At 28.1% G+C, this 21,913-nt stretch overlaps 3 protein-coding genes across 3 annotated transcripts; 1 reads left to right on the top strand and 2 right to left on the bottom strand. All coding sequences in view use genetic code 6, as the record gives it.

Annotated features, from left to right (window-relative positions):
* Positions 1-1,123: 1,123 nt before the first annotated feature.
* TTHERM_00263010 (Serine/Threonine kinase domain protein) lies at positions 1,124-2,975 on the top strand (the record flags this gene model as incomplete). Its single annotated transcript, XM_001009050.3, has 2 exons — positions 1,124-2,129; positions 2,443-2,975. 2 exons carry the CDS (start codon positions 1,124-1,126, stop codon positions 2,973-2,975), a joined length of 1,539 nt encoding a protein of 512 aa, XP_001009050.1.
* A 1,494-nt stretch (positions 2,976-4,469) lies between these two features.
* On the bottom strand, positions 4,470-5,589 carry TTHERM_00263000 (hypothetical protein). Its single transcript, XM_001009049.2, has one exon. The coding sequence runs from the start codon at positions 5,528-5,530 to the stop codon at positions 4,532-4,534; it is 999 nt and encodes a 332-aa protein (XP_001009049.2). The 5' UTR covers positions 5,531-5,589; the 3' UTR covers positions 4,470-4,531.
* A 311-nt stretch (positions 5,590-5,900) lies between these two features.
* Positions 5,901-21,428, bottom strand: TTHERM_00262990 (hypothetical protein; the record flags this gene model as incomplete). The annotated part of the gene is made up of 14 exons (XM_001009048.2): positions 5,901-5,986; positions 6,065-9,533; positions 9,663-10,430; positions 10,536-12,068; positions 12,226-12,974; positions 13,033-13,459; positions 13,510-13,803; positions 13,909-16,740; positions 16,959-17,750; positions 17,881-18,299; positions 18,355-19,495; positions 19,684-19,834; positions 19,886-20,447; positions 20,957-21,428. 14 exons carry the CDS (start codon positions 21,426-21,428, stop codon positions 5,901-5,903), a joined length of 13,695 nt encoding a protein of 4,564 aa, XP_001009048.2.
* Between the last annotated feature and the right edge of the window lie 485 nt (positions 21,429-21,913).

The following is a 21,913-nucleotide window of genomic DNA, read 5'->3' as shown; positions in this document are numbered from 1 at the left end:
AATAGAAAGGATGGTCAATCTATTGTAATATATATTGAATCTATTAATGCTCTTATTAGATGTTAAGATTGTTTAATAAGCTTTTAAAAAATATTTTAAATAATTTCTTAAAAATGTTAGATTATTTTTTACATTTTTTTTTTTTGAAAGTGTTAAAAAATAAAAAACAAGCCTTTTTAAAGTTTAATTATAAAATTTAATTGAAGTAAATCCTATTTGACGAAATTAAAAAATTATAGCTGTAATTTATATTAACTAGATTTAAATTTGTTAAATAACAAAGTAAGCTCTGGTAGATGCTCATTTTATTAAATTACAGAGCACATATAGAATATAGACAGTCAAAATTTATTTGCATTTTTTTATGTTCAAATTTTTCATCATAAAATCAATGATTTTTTTGTAAAAATACATTTTGCTTGAAAAGATAGAAGAATTTATTATAAATTATTATTAGATTTGATTAAGTCAATAAAATAATGCTTGTTTTTTTTATTGAACAAAAAAACTTTGAGTAAAAAGAAATGAAAGAATATTAGACAGACAGATAAATAAACTTTTGCTTGTCTTTCTGTAAGAAAGGTTGTATCATAAATAAATTAGTGATAGTAAATATTATCATTTTTAAATCAGAAATAGAGATTTCCATTTAGATTTTAGCTGTATTAGAATTAATTAACAAGATGCATAGCTTGAGACACTCACTCACTACTGACTAGAGTTGACAGAAAGGAAATTAGGTTGGAATGATCAAAAAGTAGTAAAAATCATGGGAAAAAAAAGTTTATATGTTATTTAGGCAGAATATTTGAGAGATAGATTGGTTAAATAGTAAATAATGTTTAAAGTGATTCAAAGATTATTGAAATTCATATAAAAAATATATTTACTTATATTAATTAATTAAAGAAAAAAAAATAGGAAAAGAGTCTATCAAAGGGAAGGAAAGATAACTAAAAATCATTCAATCAATCATCTTAATAATAAATATTTTCTTTACTTAATAAACTTACTCTACTATACTGTCTCAGCAGCAATTAAACTGACTGGTCACTCCCTATTGCATAAACATAAAAATTGAAATTGAAGCATACTTAAAAAACTTTAAAGTTACTAACTCAAAATGGATTACAGTGATGTATCTTCAACTTCATGCTCCGCTGATTCTGTTTTCAAGCAGGATAATAAGGTGGATATCCTTGAAATAGAAAAAGCAGAACGTGAAAATTTTGATAATTACCAGACAGAAGCAGTTCTTGGTGAAGGAACTTACGGAAGAGTATACAAAGTGAAGTATACAAAAAATTAGCAAAGCTATGCACTTAAAATTTTCAAGCCCATCAACCATCTATAGTAAATGTACGAAAAAGAAGTCACATCTTTGAAAAGAGTCAAGGGTTATAACAAGTTTGTTTAGATTTTCGCATAACTTGACTAATTCAAGGAGAAATATAAAGGAATAGTTATGGAATTCTGCAGAGGTGGTGAATTGCTCAAGTATATCATGGTTAACAAGGGTCTTGATGAAGAAAATGTAAGATCCCTTTTGCATTAAATTGTTGATATATTAGAAACACTCTAATCACTCAACCTTGCTCACTTGGATATTAAAGCAGAAAATTTCTTCTTAGATTCCAATTTTGATTTGATTTTAGGAGACTTTGGTATGTGCGAAGAACTAACAAGCCCCAATCAAGTTCTTAACAACTACAGAAAGGGATCTCCGTCTTATCAAATATTTGAGCTTTACAAGCAAATACCCTACAGAGCTTTCGATGCTGATATCTTCGCAGCAGGTGTTACTATCTTTTCAATGTACTCCTGCCTCCTCCCCTTCAAGCAATTCCAATCGTACGGTATCTTGTTTAGCAATCCTGCACAATTCTGGACTTTGATGAGAAAGAACAGTCCAAACCCTGCCTTCCAAGATAATCTCTCAAAGGATTTCGTTGATCTATTTATGAAAATGGTTCACCCACACCACGACAAAAGAATCACCGTAGAATAAATCAAGTAGCATCCTTTCTATATTGGAGCAAACAGCCAATAAATAAATCCTGTAATTGTTATGAACAATATCAACAACAACCAAAATACATTCAATGCCGAATAAAACAATAAAGCAGAAGGTAATTTTTTTAATTTTTCAGCAAATTAACTAAAAAATAAACTCATAAAAATGATTAAAACTGATAAAAGAAAAATTAATTATCAAACTTTTATGCACTTAATTTACTTCTAATAAGCCAAATAAAATTCAATAAAGAATATTTTACCACAAAATTTTAGAAATATTTTTGTAAACCAATTTTTTTATTACCAAAACAATTTCTATGTATTTTGCTAACAAAACCTTATTCAACCATTCATTTTTCATTCATTGAAAAATAAAAAATTACTTAAATTCATAAAAAATTTACACAATTATAATTTACTAAATAGGTTCTGAGAAGGCTTTATATAGAGGAATCCACTCTACAAGCATCAGTGAAGAATTTGAAAAATATGAATATGAAGTAAGCAATTTAAAAAGATAAAGAAAACCCAAAGTTTACAATGAATAATATGGCAAATTGAATGATTTCAGTACTAATATAGATTGTGAAACTCTTTTCAAGTTCCTTTTCGTTAAACAAGAAGAATTTACATCAGAAGTGCCAATCCTGAGTGACAAATCTTACAAACTTAAATGTATTTACAAATACAGTACTGCCCAAGATAAAGTACAAGAAGAATTCTCTCATATTCAAGTGAACTACGATACATGTGATGAATCAGTCTAAGAAATATTTAAAGACTTCAACTTTAACATCAATAAAAGTAATGAAGAAAATGTCCTCCATTTCAATATTAGCTTATAAACAAACTCTAAAGACTCTAAGACTTATGTCATCTTCACTAAGAAGCAAGGTGATTCGTTTGAGTTCTTCAAGCATATTGCTGCTATCTAAGAGCTTATTAAAACCTTCAATTGAGAAAGAATTAGATGCAACCTAAATAACTATCTATACAGTCAAGCATACATCAGCGTGCTTATGAAATAACTAGATAGAAAGCTACATTATATGACTCATACTCTTTAATCTCTTCTTCTAGATAGAGTGTCCTTCAGTAAACCTATTTAAACAACTAAGAAATATTTAGCCAAAAATTTATTCTTACATAAATAATAATAGAATCAAAAAACGCTTGCCATAAATTAACATTAAAATAAAAACTTAGTTTATAAAATATAAAAATATTTGCAGAATTAATTTATCTATTTTAAAAATAAGAACAAAGAAAGTATTAAGAAAAAACCTTAGCTAACTAATAGATAAATAAAATGATGTATATCTAGATTTTTTCTGAAATAAGTCCATCCATACATTTATAAAAAATTATTTTTCACTAAAAAAACTAGAAAAAAGGAAACTTACTTAATAATTCTATTAAATTATTATTCAATTATTATCACTCGAGTGTATTTATCTCTTCAACTATATTGTACAAAACTCATCTTATATTTATTTTTCTTATCAATAAATTATTTATTTATTTATAACTTTGCTTGCTTTGTTGATTTCTAATATAAAAATAAAATTATATATATCATAATAGTACAAAGCTAATTTATTAAAATAATTAAAAAGTTGTTTTGAAGAAATATTTATCACTTTAAAATTAATTATTATTAATTAAAATTTAATAAATATAATATAATTAGCTTATTGATGTCTATTTTGTTCTTAAATTTTAAAAAAAGATTTAAATCATTTAGAGAAAGTAATATTTCAAGTTCTTGTTTATTAGCATATTTTTTGATGGTTTCTTCTTTTTTTGGATCTGTAATTTATTAATATTAATTTATAATACCAATATTTGGTACCTTTTCTTGAATTTAGCTAGTTATTCAGTTCATCATTACCTAATTTAAACAGTTTATGTCATTTTAAAGGGGGGAATGAATGGAAAATTAAAGGCAGTAATACAAGTATTTTCTATGAATTAAAATATATTTTATAAAAATAAGGTACTGTCGTCATCAATTAAAATTAATTATTTTACATTACTTTTAAAGAGCAACTTGTGGAATAAATTTTTTCAAGTTGTTGTTAAAATATAAAACTTTTTATTTATAAAACACAAAGATTTTAGAGGTTATTTGTAACCTATAAATAATATAGAATTTCTTTGAAAATTAAATAAAAAAAAATTAAATGTAAATATTTATTTATACATAAAATTTTAAAAAAAATCATTTTAATATATCTTTAAAATAAAATACTTAAAAATAAACTAAATATTATAATTAAATATTCTAATATTTAATTATTTAATATTAAAATTATCAAAAAAAATATTGAGAATAGCAATAATTTAATTAAAATATTGTTTATATTTATTTCATAAATATAGATACATACAAATTAAGAAATAAATTTATTTATTTTATTAAAAGAATTTAAGTATTTTTATTGAAATAAACATTCATCATTGTGTATTTAAAAAGTTTTAAATGTTAAAAAGTTGAAATAGAAAATCAATAGATTCAATTTAAAATGTAAGTGTGTAGTTTGTTTGTCTTATCAGCAGTTGTAAAAAGCTTATTTTTATAAACAAACGCCCCTACAAAACCATCATCATTGTTTATCATTTAAATTTAATCAGTTATAAAATTGATAATATATGCTCTCAAATCACTAAATCCCATAATAATATTTGTCCTATTTACGAACTCACAGCAGAGAACTGTTGAGTCATAGCTACTTTCTAAGATTTTGCTTTTATAAATAATTTCTCCTTTAATGATATCTATTACTATAAATTTTTCAGACATAAATAAGACAGCTGCATAATAAAAATTATCTTTTTTGTAAGTCTTAATTTTATATGGGCTTCCATATGCTTTTAGGTTTATTATCTTAACATAATGTTTTGTATAGAAATCATAAACATAGAAATATAGTCTATCTACGAATGCAAACAAGTTAGAACATGGGTGAAAGCTGTTAATGAATCTGATTGAATTAAGTTAACCATTAAAAAATATTGGCGCCTATATTTTTTACACAATACTAAAGAATTTATGAGAATCTAAAATAATTATTTCATTTAACATATCTGATGAAATAAAAGCTAAGTAGCGATCTTTAATGGCAACTGAATTGTAACTTTTATAGGGTAATTATTTTATTAATTAACCATCATTCTTTAAACTCCAAATGTGGATATAAGCATCTATATAACATGTTACCATGAGCGAGTTTTTTTACAAAAATGCAATATCTTTCACTTTAAATTAAGGTGAGTTTTAAAGTTTAACTGTTTTTGATGTAGAGCTCAAAGTGTCCACTAATAAGACTTAGCCATCAGATAATCCGACAACAAATTGACCTTCTTAAAAATAAACACATCTACTCCATATTAATTTATCAGAATGTAAAACTAAGCTTTCTTCATGTTAAATAGTTTAGATCTAATCTATTTTATCACTAATTTCGCTTTCAGAGAAACGTTTATAGTTCATATTTTGAAACTTTTTAATCATTTATTGCAGTTAATATAAAGAAACAACCTTTTTTGATAATTTGATCTCTTGTGATAATTTAATTAAAATGTAATTAATTTTACAAAATTAAAAGGATTTAATTTCATATTGAATCTAAATAAATATTTAAATAATGAATTGAAATTAAATTCTAATAAATATTATAAAAATAAATTAATTGTTTTTATGTTTTGGAGATTTTGGATTATCAATATGCTAACCATTTTTTAATTTATTTAAAAGATAAATATCTCAATCAAAATAATTTAAATAAAACATTCAGGATATATTTTTATAATGAACCAAAAAAAAACAAGTAATATTTAACTTATATATTTTTTATTAATTTTAATATTCTTCAAAACTTAAATCAAGACAAATAACTTATCAAAGCTTGAGCTAAACTTGGATTATCTTCTTTAAGTTAATCAAATCTGCCTTCATAAGATCCTAAATCTATTTATTTAAAAGAATAATTTATCTTTCAATTTAATATTGAAATTTATAAAAATTTAAATAAAATTGCTAATTTACTGGAATTGTAAGGAGTCCTAAATTTGAAAACTCTAACTTGATCATCTTCATAAAGATTCAATGTTGAATAAGGAAGGTGATTTCCTATAGTAACATATAGAACGTAGCTAGTGTTGTCTTATAAATCATCTATTGTTATAATAGCATTTCCGCTTTTGTCTGTAGATGTGCTAAATTTCTAGTAAGGTTAAACTTCTTAGTTAAACTGATTTTTACCTTAGAATATTTGTTAAGAAACTGGCTAAATAGATATATTGGCTGCTTCTTAGACTATTGCAAATACATAACCTTGTTCCAATAATTTTATGCTAAACGTGGCATTGTTATAATTGATCAATATTGGTTATATTTCGTTAGCAATTGGAGGGATACCTTAAATAATTTGGATAGATCTTACAGGATTGTTTACGTCAAAGCTTGGTAGCAATGATGTTAATAGAGATCTTGTTTGAGCATCGTTTTAGAGTTTACTTGCAAGTAAGGAGGTTGGGTTTTAATCGTTTTGTGTATCTGGAGTTATTACGATTTCATAATAATAATCTCTCTTAATCATATAATCTGGATTAAAACTGAGATTTTATTACTATAAAAGAGTGACGTTTGTCTATGAAATTATACGACTTTCAGAGATTCTCAAAGCTAAAGACAAAGATTTTATAATGTCCGAAGAAGGAATGATATCACGTACTGGAATACTAATGATACTACCAAATGAGAGTCTGCTTGTTTTGAAATTGTAAGAGAATATTTAAGAAAATCCAAACGAATTTTGCATAACCATGTGGATGACATAGTTAGTTTATGCAATTAAATTGGCGAAATTAAATGTTGCAATGTGATCAACAGCTCCAGAGAATCTGACTACAGTTTTCACATCCACTTGCTGATATTATAGGCCATTATTTAGCTTGTTATTAATAATGTCATAAAATTAAGCTGGTGCTTTCTCTCCTAAGTAAGCAAGAGCAGTGTAAAGTGTAGCACTAGCAGATCCGTAAACAGATATAGTAGCATTATTTGCATGAATTTGGACTGTTTAAGTGACTATAAACTTCGGAATGAGTTCTAAGAGGGATGTAGATGTAGAGGCAGCGTTGGTAGGAGAAACTTATTTAGAATCTTTGTTAAAAACGCTTTTATTAATATCAGTAGAAGATGTAGGAATTTAGATCTTCGTAAGTTTTACTTGGAGGAAAGAGTATTTCGGGTTGAAGGTGTTGTTAATGGAGAAAGATAAGTACTTTACTGCTTATGTGAGTTAGTGTACAATTTAGTAGTAGGATGTAAGAGAAAACAACAAAGTAGCTGAAGAGCTTGGAACATTTGGTGTGTTGATAGTAAGCTCAAAGTAAGTTGAAGTCTATCCAGGACTGATTTGCAACAAAGGAGGATTAATGCTTATTATAGAATTAAACTGATCTTCTTTGATTTTGATCATCATATTTAGTATGTTTGAGGGAGACCTAGAAATTGTTACAGGTACTCTCAAAGGATAACCAATTGTCAATTAAGTAATATCTCCTACAGTTATGGTTGGGCTTGGAGACTCAGAGATACCCTAAACATTTAGATTAATTGGAGATATTGGTAAGTAGAAATTAGAGCGACTAGATAGCATAGAAGTAAGTTTAAGAGCTGCTTCTGCATCAGGAATAGTAGTTGAAATTAGTTCTTCTGATGTCTAGAATTTTATTTAGTAACTACCAGGTAGCACATCTGAACGAATTTTGACTAAGAGAGGTACACTTTATGCTGTATAGTTACTAACACTTATCTCCTAAGGATCAAACATTATTCCTCCAATTGGAGACATAGGTCTAATTTTTAATCCATGAGCTGGCTACTCAAAATTGAATTAGTATTAGTAAGTTAAACCAGGTGAGACTGAGAGAGGACCATTAAAATTAATATCATAGGACTTCTTATCAAAATTAATGCAGTTTTAACTGTCAACAGAAGGTGAAGAAATGAGGAAAATATTTCCTGAGTTCCAGTCAAAAATTTTGAAAGTGTATTGATTAAGATCAGGATTCTAGATATTGCATTAATACACAATATTCGGATTGTAGATCTTATTTATTTGTATTTGTATTGATGTAGTGTCCGTTTTAAGAAGGTTTTAGAAATTAGCTGACTCAATCAGAATTTCCTAATCATAAATTTTGCAAGCTAGATTTTGGGTGCCTGTTAATTTGTTTGTTTTTAAGTCAATCGGAGAAACATTGCATGAATTTAGAGGTGAAGATTCTAGATAATTAATTGTGCTATAGAGGTTAACTGGTAATTATATGCTGATACCTACTATTGGATTTAGAGGAATCGCTGATTCAGCTGTTAAGTTGAAAGTGTATATAGATGGAGTACGAATATCTGTAGGCGAAGCAGATAAAGCAGAAACCTTTATGAAATCAGGAGCTTTAGTGATGAAGTATAGAATATTGTCTTAGAAATCCCACAAAACTTGCTTTTTGTTGTTATATTGAATATGGAATTAATTTTTCTAGTTATATTCTTTAGGGTTATAGACATTTTTGATAATCCAGTGCTACCAAAGTTCTGAAATATTTATCTAATTAATTGTTAGGCTAGAAGTATCAATCACTAATTCGTATGGTTAATAAACAGAGCATTTTAATGAAAAGTAATTGACGATATTATTGGGATTCGATTTCTAAGTTAGTTACAGAATTCCGATATATGTCTTGAATTGTTTATCATCATTTTGAGTGATATAGACTCCGCAAGAAAGGTTATCTCCTATATTTACTCCAAAATCGTTCTAAGGGAATGTAATACGAACTTCTGATGGTACGTTGCCAATTTAAGATTATCCCAATGGAGGAATAGTAAGAATATAAGTTGCAGCTTGTCCTCCATTCTTAGGAATGTTTTGTATTCCAACTTAAGTTTTTGTGCTCTAACTTACAGAAGAAGAAAGAGCTGGACTCTATGGAGATAATACAATAGCATTTTGAATAGCTTACCCTGTTAAAATAGCTTGTGCATATAAAATTTAATGGCTGTAAAGCTTTGCAGTGAAAGTGAAAGGCTTATTAACAATTTTTGGATTATAGAGATAAGTCTTTATAGAAAATAACGATTGACTTGGAATAGAATTAACAGCAATACGGAGTACATATTAGAAGTCACTATTTTACTATAAAGTACACTAGGCTTGTCTTAGAGTCTAAGGTTCGTTACTTTAGCATTATATAGATTTATTAAGTCCATTGACTATCTTGTAATCATCGTTAAGAATTATTTCTATGTCTGTTTGGGCACGAACCATAGTAGAACATTGAATCTTGAAAGTGTAAAGTGATAAAGCTTTAGCATTTAATATGGTACTATCTACAATTAGATCACAAGACTTAACTGTTTATATATTAAGGGCTTACATAGGCATTTGTTATTAACAAATCATTTAGTTAATATATATATTATCACTGAAGTAGCTGGTCAATGTTAGCTTTATTTAAAAAAAAATTTAACAAAATCATTTGTGAAAATATCTTTGCAAAAATAAATTTAAAAATTTTGAAAATTCATGGAAAAAAAAAAATTGTTTGTGAGATTGAATGAATAAGTAAATAATTACTTTAAATGAAGAGACATCGGCGTTAGGAGAGTTTACATTTTGAATAACAATAGCATATTCTTTATCAAGAGCTATTTATGATCCATTCAAATAAACATCCATTCTATTTTGTGATCCAATCATACAAGTTACAACAGGGTCAAATCCTATTAAGGAGCACTAAGCATTCATTTCATACAAACTGAAGGTATATTGAGATGGCATTGTTACGCTGAAGGCTCCATTAGTGGGCACATTATGACCAGTGACAAAAATGATCTTGTAAGAAATTCCATTTTCACCTCCTACATTTGTTGATGAAATAGCCTCAACTCTTGTGAACTTATCAAAGGGAAGTATTTGACGACCTGTGAGTTAGAAGTTGAAAGTTTCTTTTTATTTATAGTCAATCATGCTAAAGCCTACTATAGTAATCGGTATATTTTAGCTATATGAAGGATTGATAAGATTTTTAATAACAGCAGTAACTGTTGTGCCAGGAGAAATATTACTTAAAGGAGATAAGTAAATCAAATTAGAAATTCCAAATACTTTTGTTACAAAATTAGCAGTAGTTACTTAAGAGTAATCACTGAATCTATTGAAATAGTCTGGTGGGAATTGTAGAGCGAAGAAATCGGTTGTCTTAATGGTTGCTGAGGTTTTAAAAGTAAAGGTGTAATCTTCAGTTTGGAGAACTTTATTATTAGATCCGCTAGTTTTTACCTTAGCACTACTTTAATCTCCAGGAGAAGCTGCCAAAAGAGAGTTTTAATTAGGTAAATATTACTAGAATATTTAAAAAAGAATGTTTTATGATTATTTTAAAATAACCATTTTTTCAATTTTGAAAGAAAGGAAAAAATATCAATAAATAAATAAATATTAATTTACGAATGGTTCATAGAAAAATGCTGAGGCACGAATGTCTTTATAAACATATTAAATACCACCTTAAATAGGAACTATATTTCTTGGATCAAGTTTTGTAGGATTCAAGCTTGGAACCGATTAAATTTGAGTTATATAAATCCTGACATCTGCATTTGGGGGAATGGGATCATATCCTGAGACGGTAATGTAAGGCAAATTTTCTGCATTAAATCCATATGTAAGTCTACATGTCAATTTATTTGTTTTCAAAGTAGTCAAACCTGTACCGACACAACCAAGCTCTGCTCCATTTGGAATACCAGTACCTAAATCGAAAAGATAGGCAAAAGGCACATTATCAAATATAAAAACAATTTATGAGTACATTTTAGCAGCAAATGTATCATATCCAGCTATGACTCCTATATTATCAAGAACTAATCTCATTTAGAATAAACCGAGCTGTAAAGAATCACGAATAGGTTCAAATGAAGTGAGAATATTGTTACTTACATCTACCTTTAGTAAACTATAACCAATAATTTTTGTTACATTAATTGTCTACTTTTCAATTACTGTGTTAAGCGAGTATAGAGATGCAGTGATGTTATAAATTTCTCCAGGAAGCATAGGTGAAGTAAATAAGTCATTGTTACTCTTAGCGCTTATTCTTACTATCTTAACTGTGTTATCATAAGGTAACTTACCTACTTTGTAGTTAGGATTGCTTGGATCTAAAGGATAGAAGGTCATATTCACAAATGTTTGTCCTCTAACTCTCATAAGTTCACACTTCAAAACAGGAGTATTGAATTTACCCTAAACATCACAAGCATCAAAGAAACGCACTGGCGCATATAAGAACTCCTCTGGTAATCTAAAAACTATATATTCTACACGGTGCAAAGATAAAGCTGTCATTGGCTGCAATAGCATATAGATTTCAACTCTATCTCCTACTCTAGCTTTTCTGTCATAGAAACGAAGAGAATTGAATGTAACAATACGCAAATCAGGCTAAATATAAGGTGAAATATTGATGTTTCCTCTAGTTCTTGTTACACCATAATTATCGATAGTAACTGTACTAATTTATTGTTCATATTAATAGTAAGGCATGTGGTATGTAGAAAGCACAAAATTGCTTATGGGGCCACTTTAAACAAACTCATCAATCCAAAACTTAAAAACAAGATTGATTACAGCATTTCTATTATTGGCTTCAACCCATGCTAAAAAGTCATCAGTAATTTCAAATACTACTCTATGTTTATCAACAACACGGCAATTAAAACGCCAAGGATAAGGATTCATATTAGCTGTAGGTGTTACTTAGGTAGAATTACAGAAAGATTAATCAGCATAAGTTATTTCAGGAGGTACATCGAGCCAGAAACTTTTAATATTGCTGTACTTCCAAATTCCTGTTATGTTAACTTAGACAACATTCAAAAAATCAGTAAGCCAATATGTATTTCTATATTATGTTTCAACAGGAGTCATATAAGGTTAGAAACCAAGTTAAAATGCGACATCTTCATCCCATTAATAAGTCTATTATAAAAACATATACATTTTATTTAAAGATAAGTTCTTATTTAAATTATAAAAATATCATAGAAATTAATTAACAAAAGATAGTTGGTTAGTAATTATTTAATATTTTAAAAAATTAAAAAAATTTTTTTGATATTGTTTTAATAAAAATTACAAGTCCATCAGCAAGATAGGCGCACTTTGTGGAGCCATCTGATCCACTCCAATGATATACTGTAAATTAACCAGCATAACGGTAAATTCCATTTTGCATTCCTTTTACTAATAAAGTGGCTGATTTACCGCTACTTGTACCTGTATACTTTGCGACTGCAAACCCTGATGTTGGGAATACGCACATAGGAGAGGCATCAGATAGTGGTTTGCAAGTAGATCCCATTTTTGGATTGTTATCTAATGTATAAACTACTTTTATCCAATCACCTTAATTTATATTATTAGTTGAACCTATTTACCAGGTATGAGTTTCAGTAGCAAATGGTGGATAGAAGCCTCCTGTGTGTACTGTATTTGTAGCAGAAAAAGTAGTAGTACTAGGAGGTACAGGAAGTACTTATACTGGAATATTTCCATTTGTAGTTTAATATTATCCATAAGATTTTTAATAAGCTAACTTTGGTTAATCTTCAAACCCTGTAATTGTCTTTCTCAAACTTGCAGTAATTCTGACTTTTCTGTTTGGATAGATTGGATTGACAATACCCTAAATATAAAACTCTAATTTTGTATTTGCAGTTATAGGTTTCAATATTGGAATTCTAATTGCAGCTTGTACTTCCTATTATGAAGCTGGATTTTAAGTAGAATCACCTAATCTGAAAAGCTCACATGTTAGAATGTTGGTTGTAGAGATGACATTTGTTGCTTCTATACATTCGAATGTAGAATGAATATTACTTTATCCTATTTAATTGTATTTTTTGAAATTAATTTATTAATTAAAATTTTATAAATTCTTTACCTAAAAGGTTTTCAAAGCCCATGTTGTAATTATTGCCTAGAGGAGGTCTACCATTGTTTGTCTAGAATTCGAGCCAAATTTCGTCACCTAATAAGGCAGCTACAGTAATTTGCCATTAGAAATTGATGACAGTTGGATGGCCTATGTTTGTATTCAAAGCTGTTACTTAAAGCGTCTAATCTCCTTCTGCTTCTATTGATAGCAAGTCAGTACCATATTCTTATGCGTTAGCTCCTTAATATCCTTTTAGTGTGAACTTATAGTAGCCAATATTAGCAGGGTATTAGAAGCCATCATAAGAATCTGCATATCTTGTTGTTAAAAGTAAACTATAATCATTTCCGTGTATAAATCTTTGAACAGAAGAAAATGATCCTATTGCTATATCAACACTTGGATTGCTTAATGATGTCGGTGTTCCATGAAGCTTCAAAAATAAACAAATTATAAAAATATATTTGGTTCAGAATTAATTACCCAATAGCTGTACTAATTTGGGGGTGAAGATAATTGATAATCGCTTAGTTATTTTCCATTTGTAGAAACAGAGAATTAAGAAGGTATAGTTACAGTTAACTTATCAGCAGAAGTTATATCAAAGTTGCGAAGCTAAAATTAAAATTGAAGTGGTCCCTTCTAATTAGAATCTCTCATATATCTCTTCATTTTGTATAATCCTCTATATCCACTAGATCCAGTAGTAGAAACACCACTTGAAGAAAAAGAAAATGATGAATCGAATTCTGAAGTTCTTCCATTCGGATGCACAATCTATATTCAAAATAAATTTTAAGAATTGATAAAAAAATAATACTAAAGGTTTTTATTTAATTTTTAAAATAATAAAATATTCTTTGTTTTAAAAAAATAATATACTTTTAAGTTACCACCAATAGAAGAAGAAGTTTATGATCTTAAACCAAAATAGACAGCAACAGAAATCGTAGAGCTGAGTTGAGGTAAACCAATAAGTTCATACTAATTTGTAGCTATAGGCACTATTATCAAAGGTGAATGGAAACTGCTTTAACCTGTTTAGCTAACTTTATTTGCAAATTATAATTGCGTTTTAGCATTACCTGTAATAGTGATATATACTCTTGAATATAAAGGAGGTTTTCTTGAAATATTGAATGAAACCTTCCCAACAAATCTACTTTCATTATTTATGAATCCATTTTTCACCATACTTGCACTTAATCCGGAACCTGCACCCACAGAATCAATATTACAAGAGCTTGTACTTGAAGTTGTAAGCGTAGGATTGGGAGAAGTCCAAGAATCACTTTCCTTGTAGTATATCAAAGTACATTTCAATTCGCTTGAGAAGTAATAGAGACTAGGGTTATTTATTACTTTTGAGAATTTAAGCTTCTCATTAACTTTTAAACTTATATTTAATCTGCCGATTAAAGCTCCACAACCTTTAAGAGAATCAAAAGTACCAGCTACTACTGATGGACTAACTTTATACAACGTTTAGCCTAGTTAAGTAGGCATAAAGTCATCGTAAAGTGTAGTAAAAGCTACTACAATATCACTAGAAAATAGTTAGCAAGTTCTTAGCTAAGTTGGATAATTAGTATATTCACTATAATCACATGAAAATGAGGAATCAAAATAATTTGGAGTCAAATCAACGTTAGTTGCATCTAATGCACCAGTAGAACGCTGGATCCCTTTATTACTATTATTACTTTTTGCTTAAAAGGTACTTCTAACATATACTCCTTAGTAAGAAAAGTTAGTACTATCATAAACATTATATCTATTTAAAAAAGATCCCCTACGATATGTATAAAAGGTAAAATCTTAACTAGATGGTGTACTAAAACTTGGATTCTTTATTCTTAAGTATACTACGAAAGTACTAAGAGCAGTGATATCATTGTTGAAGTTAGTGCAAGACATTCTTTGATCAGTATCATAGGGTTTACTACTTGGGACATAAAACATACAAACGCCACCAATACTAGAAGTACCAGTTGTAAAATCAGCTGGTTAATAGAACCATTAGTTACTTACGTCAACAGACCCACCATAAAAATCAGATTATAGCCCATTCACTAAGCTAAAAACTACAAAATCATCTTTCTTAATATCAGTTTTTGTAGTTATTGTAAACTACCAAATTGTTTCTTAGTTAGAAAAAGGGATAATATTACTATTAGTTATACTGTTATAATCTAGGGTTGTAATAACTTAGCTAACACAAGGAATATTTACACTTGACGAACTTTAACTACTAGATCCTATATCAAGTTTCTTTCCAGTTGTTTAAATATTATTGGGATCAGTATTTTAAAACGATTTTACAGTGAAACTAACAGAACTAGGGTTAGATAAATTGTCAGAGTATGCTTCAACGCTTATCTTAGAATTAGCAGGGATATCGTATTGAGTAGAGAAATACCAACCACCATTTTAAATTGGGCATCCAAGCATGCCTCCATATTTTGAAAAATCATTATATTAAATAGTGCCTGTGCTTTGAAGTAGAATACATTTTGGTCTAAGATCAGTATTGGACACGCCAGAATTTGGAGTGATAAGTATAGAACCACCAGCCGGTATTGTGTTTGTAAATGTAATATCAAAGATGTAACGCTAATAAATGCAACTAGCAATTGTATTTGTAGAAAAAGTAGAAATTGAAAAATTAATATTATCTACTATCTTAGCCCATTCTGTTACAGGTATAGTTTCTTAAATTTTATAAATAACTTATGAATTTCTCACAACATATGAGTAAAATATAGTATCTAATGACTCTGCGTAGCTAGGAAGACCAGTGATGTCAATACGAGCATCAAACAAAGTATTTGCTGATATAGGATTTTTTAATGTCCATACAATATAATTTCCTTCGTCAAATGCAACGCATGAAGAATACTTACTTAAGTCGCAAGTCAATAAATTATTCTAGTTCTTTGTACTAACAACTGTAAGTCTAAGAGGGCAAGGCATTTCGGTGATTATTATGTCATTTGCTTATAGACTCTAATTAATCTAGAAAGCATGATTAAGATAGGTCTAACCTGAATTTAATTTTTGTCCTGTTTAAAACTAGACATTCACTGAATTAATAATAGTAGACGGACTATTCTGTAAATCAAACACTACAGTTTCAGTTATTGTATTAATGATGTTATTTGTGGCTGCTGAATCTTGATAGTTATAAGTATGTATTTTAAAAACACCTACCTGGATACCAGGCTAAGGATTTGCAACATTACCAACTTGCATAACAAGTTAACTATTTGCGGAAATTCCTTAGAAATTCATTAGTTCAATGAAAGGATCATTCCATTCTCCGTCAGAGTTAACACGCCCTATCGAACACATTAATTTTTAAGAATTTTCTGCAACAAATCCTGACAAAAACCTACATCCAGCATTATATAATATGGAATCATGATTCAAATTAGTATCAAATATTCTTTGCCCATTTTGGTAACCTGGGAAGTAAATACGTATTCTACCTCCACTTGAATAAGCTGGTACAGCATCTTTCACTTTCATATCAAATGTAAACACATTTTTTATACCTGGAGTTCTGTGTAAAAGTGTAATTTAAATATCTCTCAGCTCTGGAGGCCTAACGAAAAGGGCTTCATAGTATGCTAAGGAATCTTAAGGTGTTGAACTGCCATATGGAATTTTTCTTACCCAAATTTCAAAATTGTAATATCCTCCAACTTTTGGAAACTATTTAATACACAAGATGAGATCAATTTATTAATTATTTATCAAATTATTTTTTATAATTTATTTATATATTTTTATTAAATAAAATTTATTTGGTAACTTTAAAACTTCTGCTAATTAAAATGATTTTTTATTAAAAATGTTTTAAAAATTTTTTTTTAATTAATTTTGGTGCAGAAAAATTTTTTGAATTGTAATATAATTTTATAAAAAATTACCTTAAGTCCATAGTAACTATTAATTGAAAGCATTTAATCTGAAGATATTTCATATTAATAAAGCTTGCTTCCAGATAAGATTGTATATGGGGTTAGCTCTACAATTAGCTACTTTTTACTTGAATCCTTAGTAGCAGAGCATTCATGGAAATATGCTTAAAGAGTTGTATCATCAGTGATTGTGCATGCAAAAACTTAACTTGCACTTATCCAATCAAAACCATCCTGAGAACCATCATCTAATTAAAATTTGAAGAGTAAACTGTATTTATCATTTGAGGCATTATTAGGATCTATAGTGTTTGAAAATGCAATTTTAAAATTAAAAGGTCCTGTACTTCCTTAAATCAACTCATATCTATAAGAAATTGGATTCATTGCTGTAAATTTAACCATGCCTAAAGCTGTTAATGTAATACTTCCATATTTATGACTAATAGTTGCAACATTTACAGATCTGTCTTCAGTAGAACCTCTGTAGTAATTATGTAAAGTTTTAACTTATATCTGTGGAGTAAATGTGACAGCACTAGTAGCCATTGTAATCGATATTGTTATAGTAACTTTTACTCCTTTTGCTAAGCTTTTCAAGTTGTAAATCCAGAATGAGGTTGGAGATTTTAATTCTGTTAATACTCCTTTATCATCTAATCCAACCAAATTCACTGTTTTGAAATAAAAGTTATCAGTTTGCTAGAAAATCATATTTGACACCAAATCTAGCTTAATGTACCAATTATCTTCCATAGGTTCTTCTAAAGTTATTTCTATATCTTATTTCTACTAGTAGCCCTATTAAATATTAAGATAGTGATTATATATAAATAAAGATAAAGTTAGAAACAAAAAACTATTAAGAAAATAAGTCTTCAAAAATAATTGAAAAAAACAGAATAAAAAATAATAAAATGTAAGTATTTACTTAGAACTTATAATCATTTGGATCAATACAACTGAACTATGTTGTACTCATTGTTACTGGTTGATAAGAATATGTTGTTTTTTATAATGAACTAATTGTGTTTCCAACCCAAGTTTAAGCACTAAAAATAATATCTGCCTTGTTCTTGTAGTTTTGTGTTGTACCAGTAGGCATTGTGAAGCTCACAGTTGAACCTGTTTGAGGTGAAGATGGTGTAAAAATAATCCAGTTAATTGGGTAATTAAATTTTCTGCAAGAACCTCCTGTGCATGAAACTTGACCAAAATCTAATTAAAGCTCATTGGGCCACTCTATCACAACTTAAGTTGATGTTCCGACTTAGTTAACATTGAATTAGTATTTTGAGTCAAAGTTCAATCTGATACTATCTACTGGGGTAACTGTTAATCCGTTGCCAGCTTTAATTAAAAATATTTTAATTTATTAGAAATAATTTGATTTTTTTTATTTTACGTAAATTTGTAAATGGTGCTGTAACTGTGAATAAAACAATATTTTCTTTCTAATAAAGGGTTACAATTTAGTCCCAACATCTAGGAGTTTCTTCTACAATACGAACGCTGATAATTGCGCTAGCTCCAATAACGTTAACAATTTTAACTTTAGGGACACCTACGACAAGATAAGCATTTGGTAAGAAATTCAAGGTAGGAAGATCATTTACCTGAATATAAGTATTATCTGTATCTTTCCAAACTAATTCACAGTTAGAATAACCTTTTCCAGAGTTATTAGCTGAACTTTGGCTAATAAGAGTACCTTCAAGATAGCATGGGAATTTTCTAATTGTCTAGTCAGTAGGATTAGTTAAAAAACTGCCCCAACCTAAATCAGAGGCAAATCCGCTTATGAAATGAATTCTAAGAACATAATTTCTATCACTTGCGGCTCTCTTATCATATGTTGCAATGTAATTATCAGCATGAACGTACCTTACCTCGAAGTATGTAAATGCATTAGCATTTGTAATTGTGGATGTAGTTGTAATTGCAGCAGGGTCATTTATTTTGTATGATTCTGGAATGAATTCTGTGAAGTAAACCTCATCTGGAGGAGTGTCTGGAGTTAAGAATAGATCCTTTTTTGGATCTTTCCAAATGTTAATATGAATTTTATATCTTTAGACAATTTCATGAAGTTTAATACCAGCTTTATTAGTTCCTAAAGGACTAATTGTAGTAACACTAATAGGTACTTCACTTTCTTTGAAAGGTCTTAAGTTAGGGGTATGGATATGAATGTAGGTACGCTCTGGTTTATCAACCTTATAATCAGTTTTGCAGTCATTTTCAGAAGGAATATCACCGTAGAAAAAACACTTTAACACACCATACTTATCATCAGGTACAGGAATTTGAGGGAATATGTCAACACGGAAGTGGCCCTCAGTTCCAACATCTGTTTTAGGTAATTAAGTTTTTAAAAAGAATGTCATTTCAAGAGCTCCATTTTCACCTGCTTTTGATGTCTGAGGGGATTTTAAAGCATGTGCAGTAAATCTTTTAATAATACCATAAGTTGAGTTTATGTTAATCGGAATAGTGTTCAAATCAACAACTGCGCTTCTATTAGTACTATAAGTAGATATAGTTACCTTTTTAAATAAAATAATTTTAATTTAATTTCATATATTTGAAAAAATATTATTTAAGTATATCCTTTGATTATTTATTTATAATACTATTTGATCATAATAAAATAAAAATAATTTTTAAAAATATATAGATTATTTTTTTTAGTTTTTAAAAAGATTAATTAGTTTTAAAAAAAGTGATTAATTACAGGATATTAGTTTTCTACATGTGGAGTCTCTAGGTAGACTGAAAAAACAAGTCTTTAAGAATTGTCAATTTATACAAAATTATCAATCATATATGAATTTTAATCTTGTATGCGCTGGCATCTGACTTTTTATCCAAATGGAGCAATAAACCTATAATTAAAATAATTATTTTTATTACTTTAAACTTTAAAATTTAATTACCCATTAATAATAGTGCAATTTGGTTAAAAGATATTCCAATCACTAGTGAAGTTAAAATAGAGTCTATCGCCTAAATAAACTGGATTAATTAGATTGACAAAGAAATAATAATTTGTTGTTGACCACTTAAACTAATCATCAGAGACATATGTAGCTTTTAAATTACCTGGGAGAATTTCAATATTTCCTGGGAATGTCACAGACTCTAATACAATAGAAGAGAGACCTTCTAATATTTCTATTTTAAATCCTTGCATAATGCTACTGAATGAAGGATTTACCATGTTAATTATCTTAACAACTTGAGGACCATTCAAATCTTTATTGACATTCTAGCATGTCACAATTCTTTAGTTAAAAAGTAGCAAAGTATTAGGATTCTAACCAGCAAGGCCTTAAACATCGCATAAAGCCTGCTTAGAAGTATATCCTTCAGGGAAAGTAAATCTTAAACTACATCCAGCAGGATATGATTACGAAGGTGTAAAACTGAATTCCCAACTAGAACCTTCACGGATTCTTGAATTACTCAGCCTGAATATGTTAGGGTTGAGTATTTAGCCTATTAAATTAATTTAGCAAAAAGATATTAATAAGGGGTATTTATATTCAATTAATTAATTCATCAATCAATCAAAAGCAGTAGAAAAATAAAAATTCTTAGTCCAGTAATTAAAAGTAAAAACAAACTCGCTCTTGCAATTTAATTAATATATAAAGAGATTTTTTTCATAAGATAAGATTTAATATCTTTGATTTATTCTGTGATTGATGGAAAAAAATAACTCTGATTTATTTATTCCTTAGCGAATTAATTAATTTTAAATTTTTTGTAAAAGCATGTTTTTGATGGTGAAGTAGAATGAAAATTGTTCATAAAAATATTTTGGGAATATAAAATTTTTTTTTTTAAAGTAAAAAATAAATCTAAAATAATTTTTTGAGCAAATTAATGACATTTTAGCTTTTATCATTTTACATTCAAAATTTTTGATATAAATTAATGAACTAATTTTATCTACTTTTAAAATAAGCAGGTTAAATAAAAATGAATAGGATCTAAATAATTACCTGGACTTTGCGAGAAGGATATAAAACCAAACCCATCGTTTGAATCTATCAACACATCATTTCTATACGATCTGATTTTAAATTAGCTTGAGGTATCAGTGAATCTAGGGTTGGTGACTTCGCCTACAATAACAGTGATAAGAGTTGCTGGAATTTAATCCAAAGTCACCTTAATCACTCTAGCAGAGAGCGATGAACATTCTGCAATTTAGAAAGGGTTGCTTTCTTGAGTTTACACTCTGCACTCAAGATTGTTAGGGAAAGATAGGGCATCGAAATCTTGAGGAAAGATAATTTATATTGAACCACCAGTTTCAATCCTATTATCAGGAACAAACTAGAAAGAGTAATAAGACTTTTCTCCTTTGTTTGATGTGTAGGGGTTTAATCCTTTGCTACTTTATTTCTTGAGGTTCCCACCTAAAATATAATTTGCAAATAATACAAAGATAAATAGCTTGAGGGCTATCATTCTAATTTTTTTTATAATAGTTTTTAGCTTTGTTGCTTGCTAATCAGTCAATGTTAATCTATGCTTAATACAATAGTTTTAAGAAAAACGTTGAATAATTAATTTATTTCAGTAGTAATTAAGATTTATAAGTTCACTAATAAAGTTTTACTATCCTTATTTATTTCTTTGAATCTCTTCAAATTATAAGTTTTTCTTCTCAATTAATTAATTTATTTAATTATTATTTTTTATCTAACCCAGAAATGAAAATTTAAATAATTGCTTGATTATTAATTTTTTTAGCTGGTTTTTTCCCCCTCCCTCAGCAGTCAATAACCTAATTAATTAATGTACAATGAAGATAAATAATATCATTATAAAGCTAATTTACCTTATTATTATTATTTAATAAAGGCTTCATAAGTCTAAGTCTATCTCTTATGATCTTCTTCATCCCTTCTTTTTGTTTGTTTATTACTTTTATTGTGCTTTAAATATCTTCA

The sequence above is a fragment of the Tetrahymena thermophila genome (genome assembly GCF_000189635.1).
Source record: "Tetrahymena thermophila SB210 genomic scaffold scf_8254788, whole genome shotgun sequence".
NCBI classification, from domain to species: Eukaryota; Ciliophora; class Oligohymenophorea; order Hymenostomatida; family Tetrahymenidae; genus Tetrahymena; species Tetrahymena thermophila.
The sequence above is the reverse complement of the archived record's forward strand: the minus strand, read 5'-3'. Positions and strand labels throughout refer to the sequence as shown.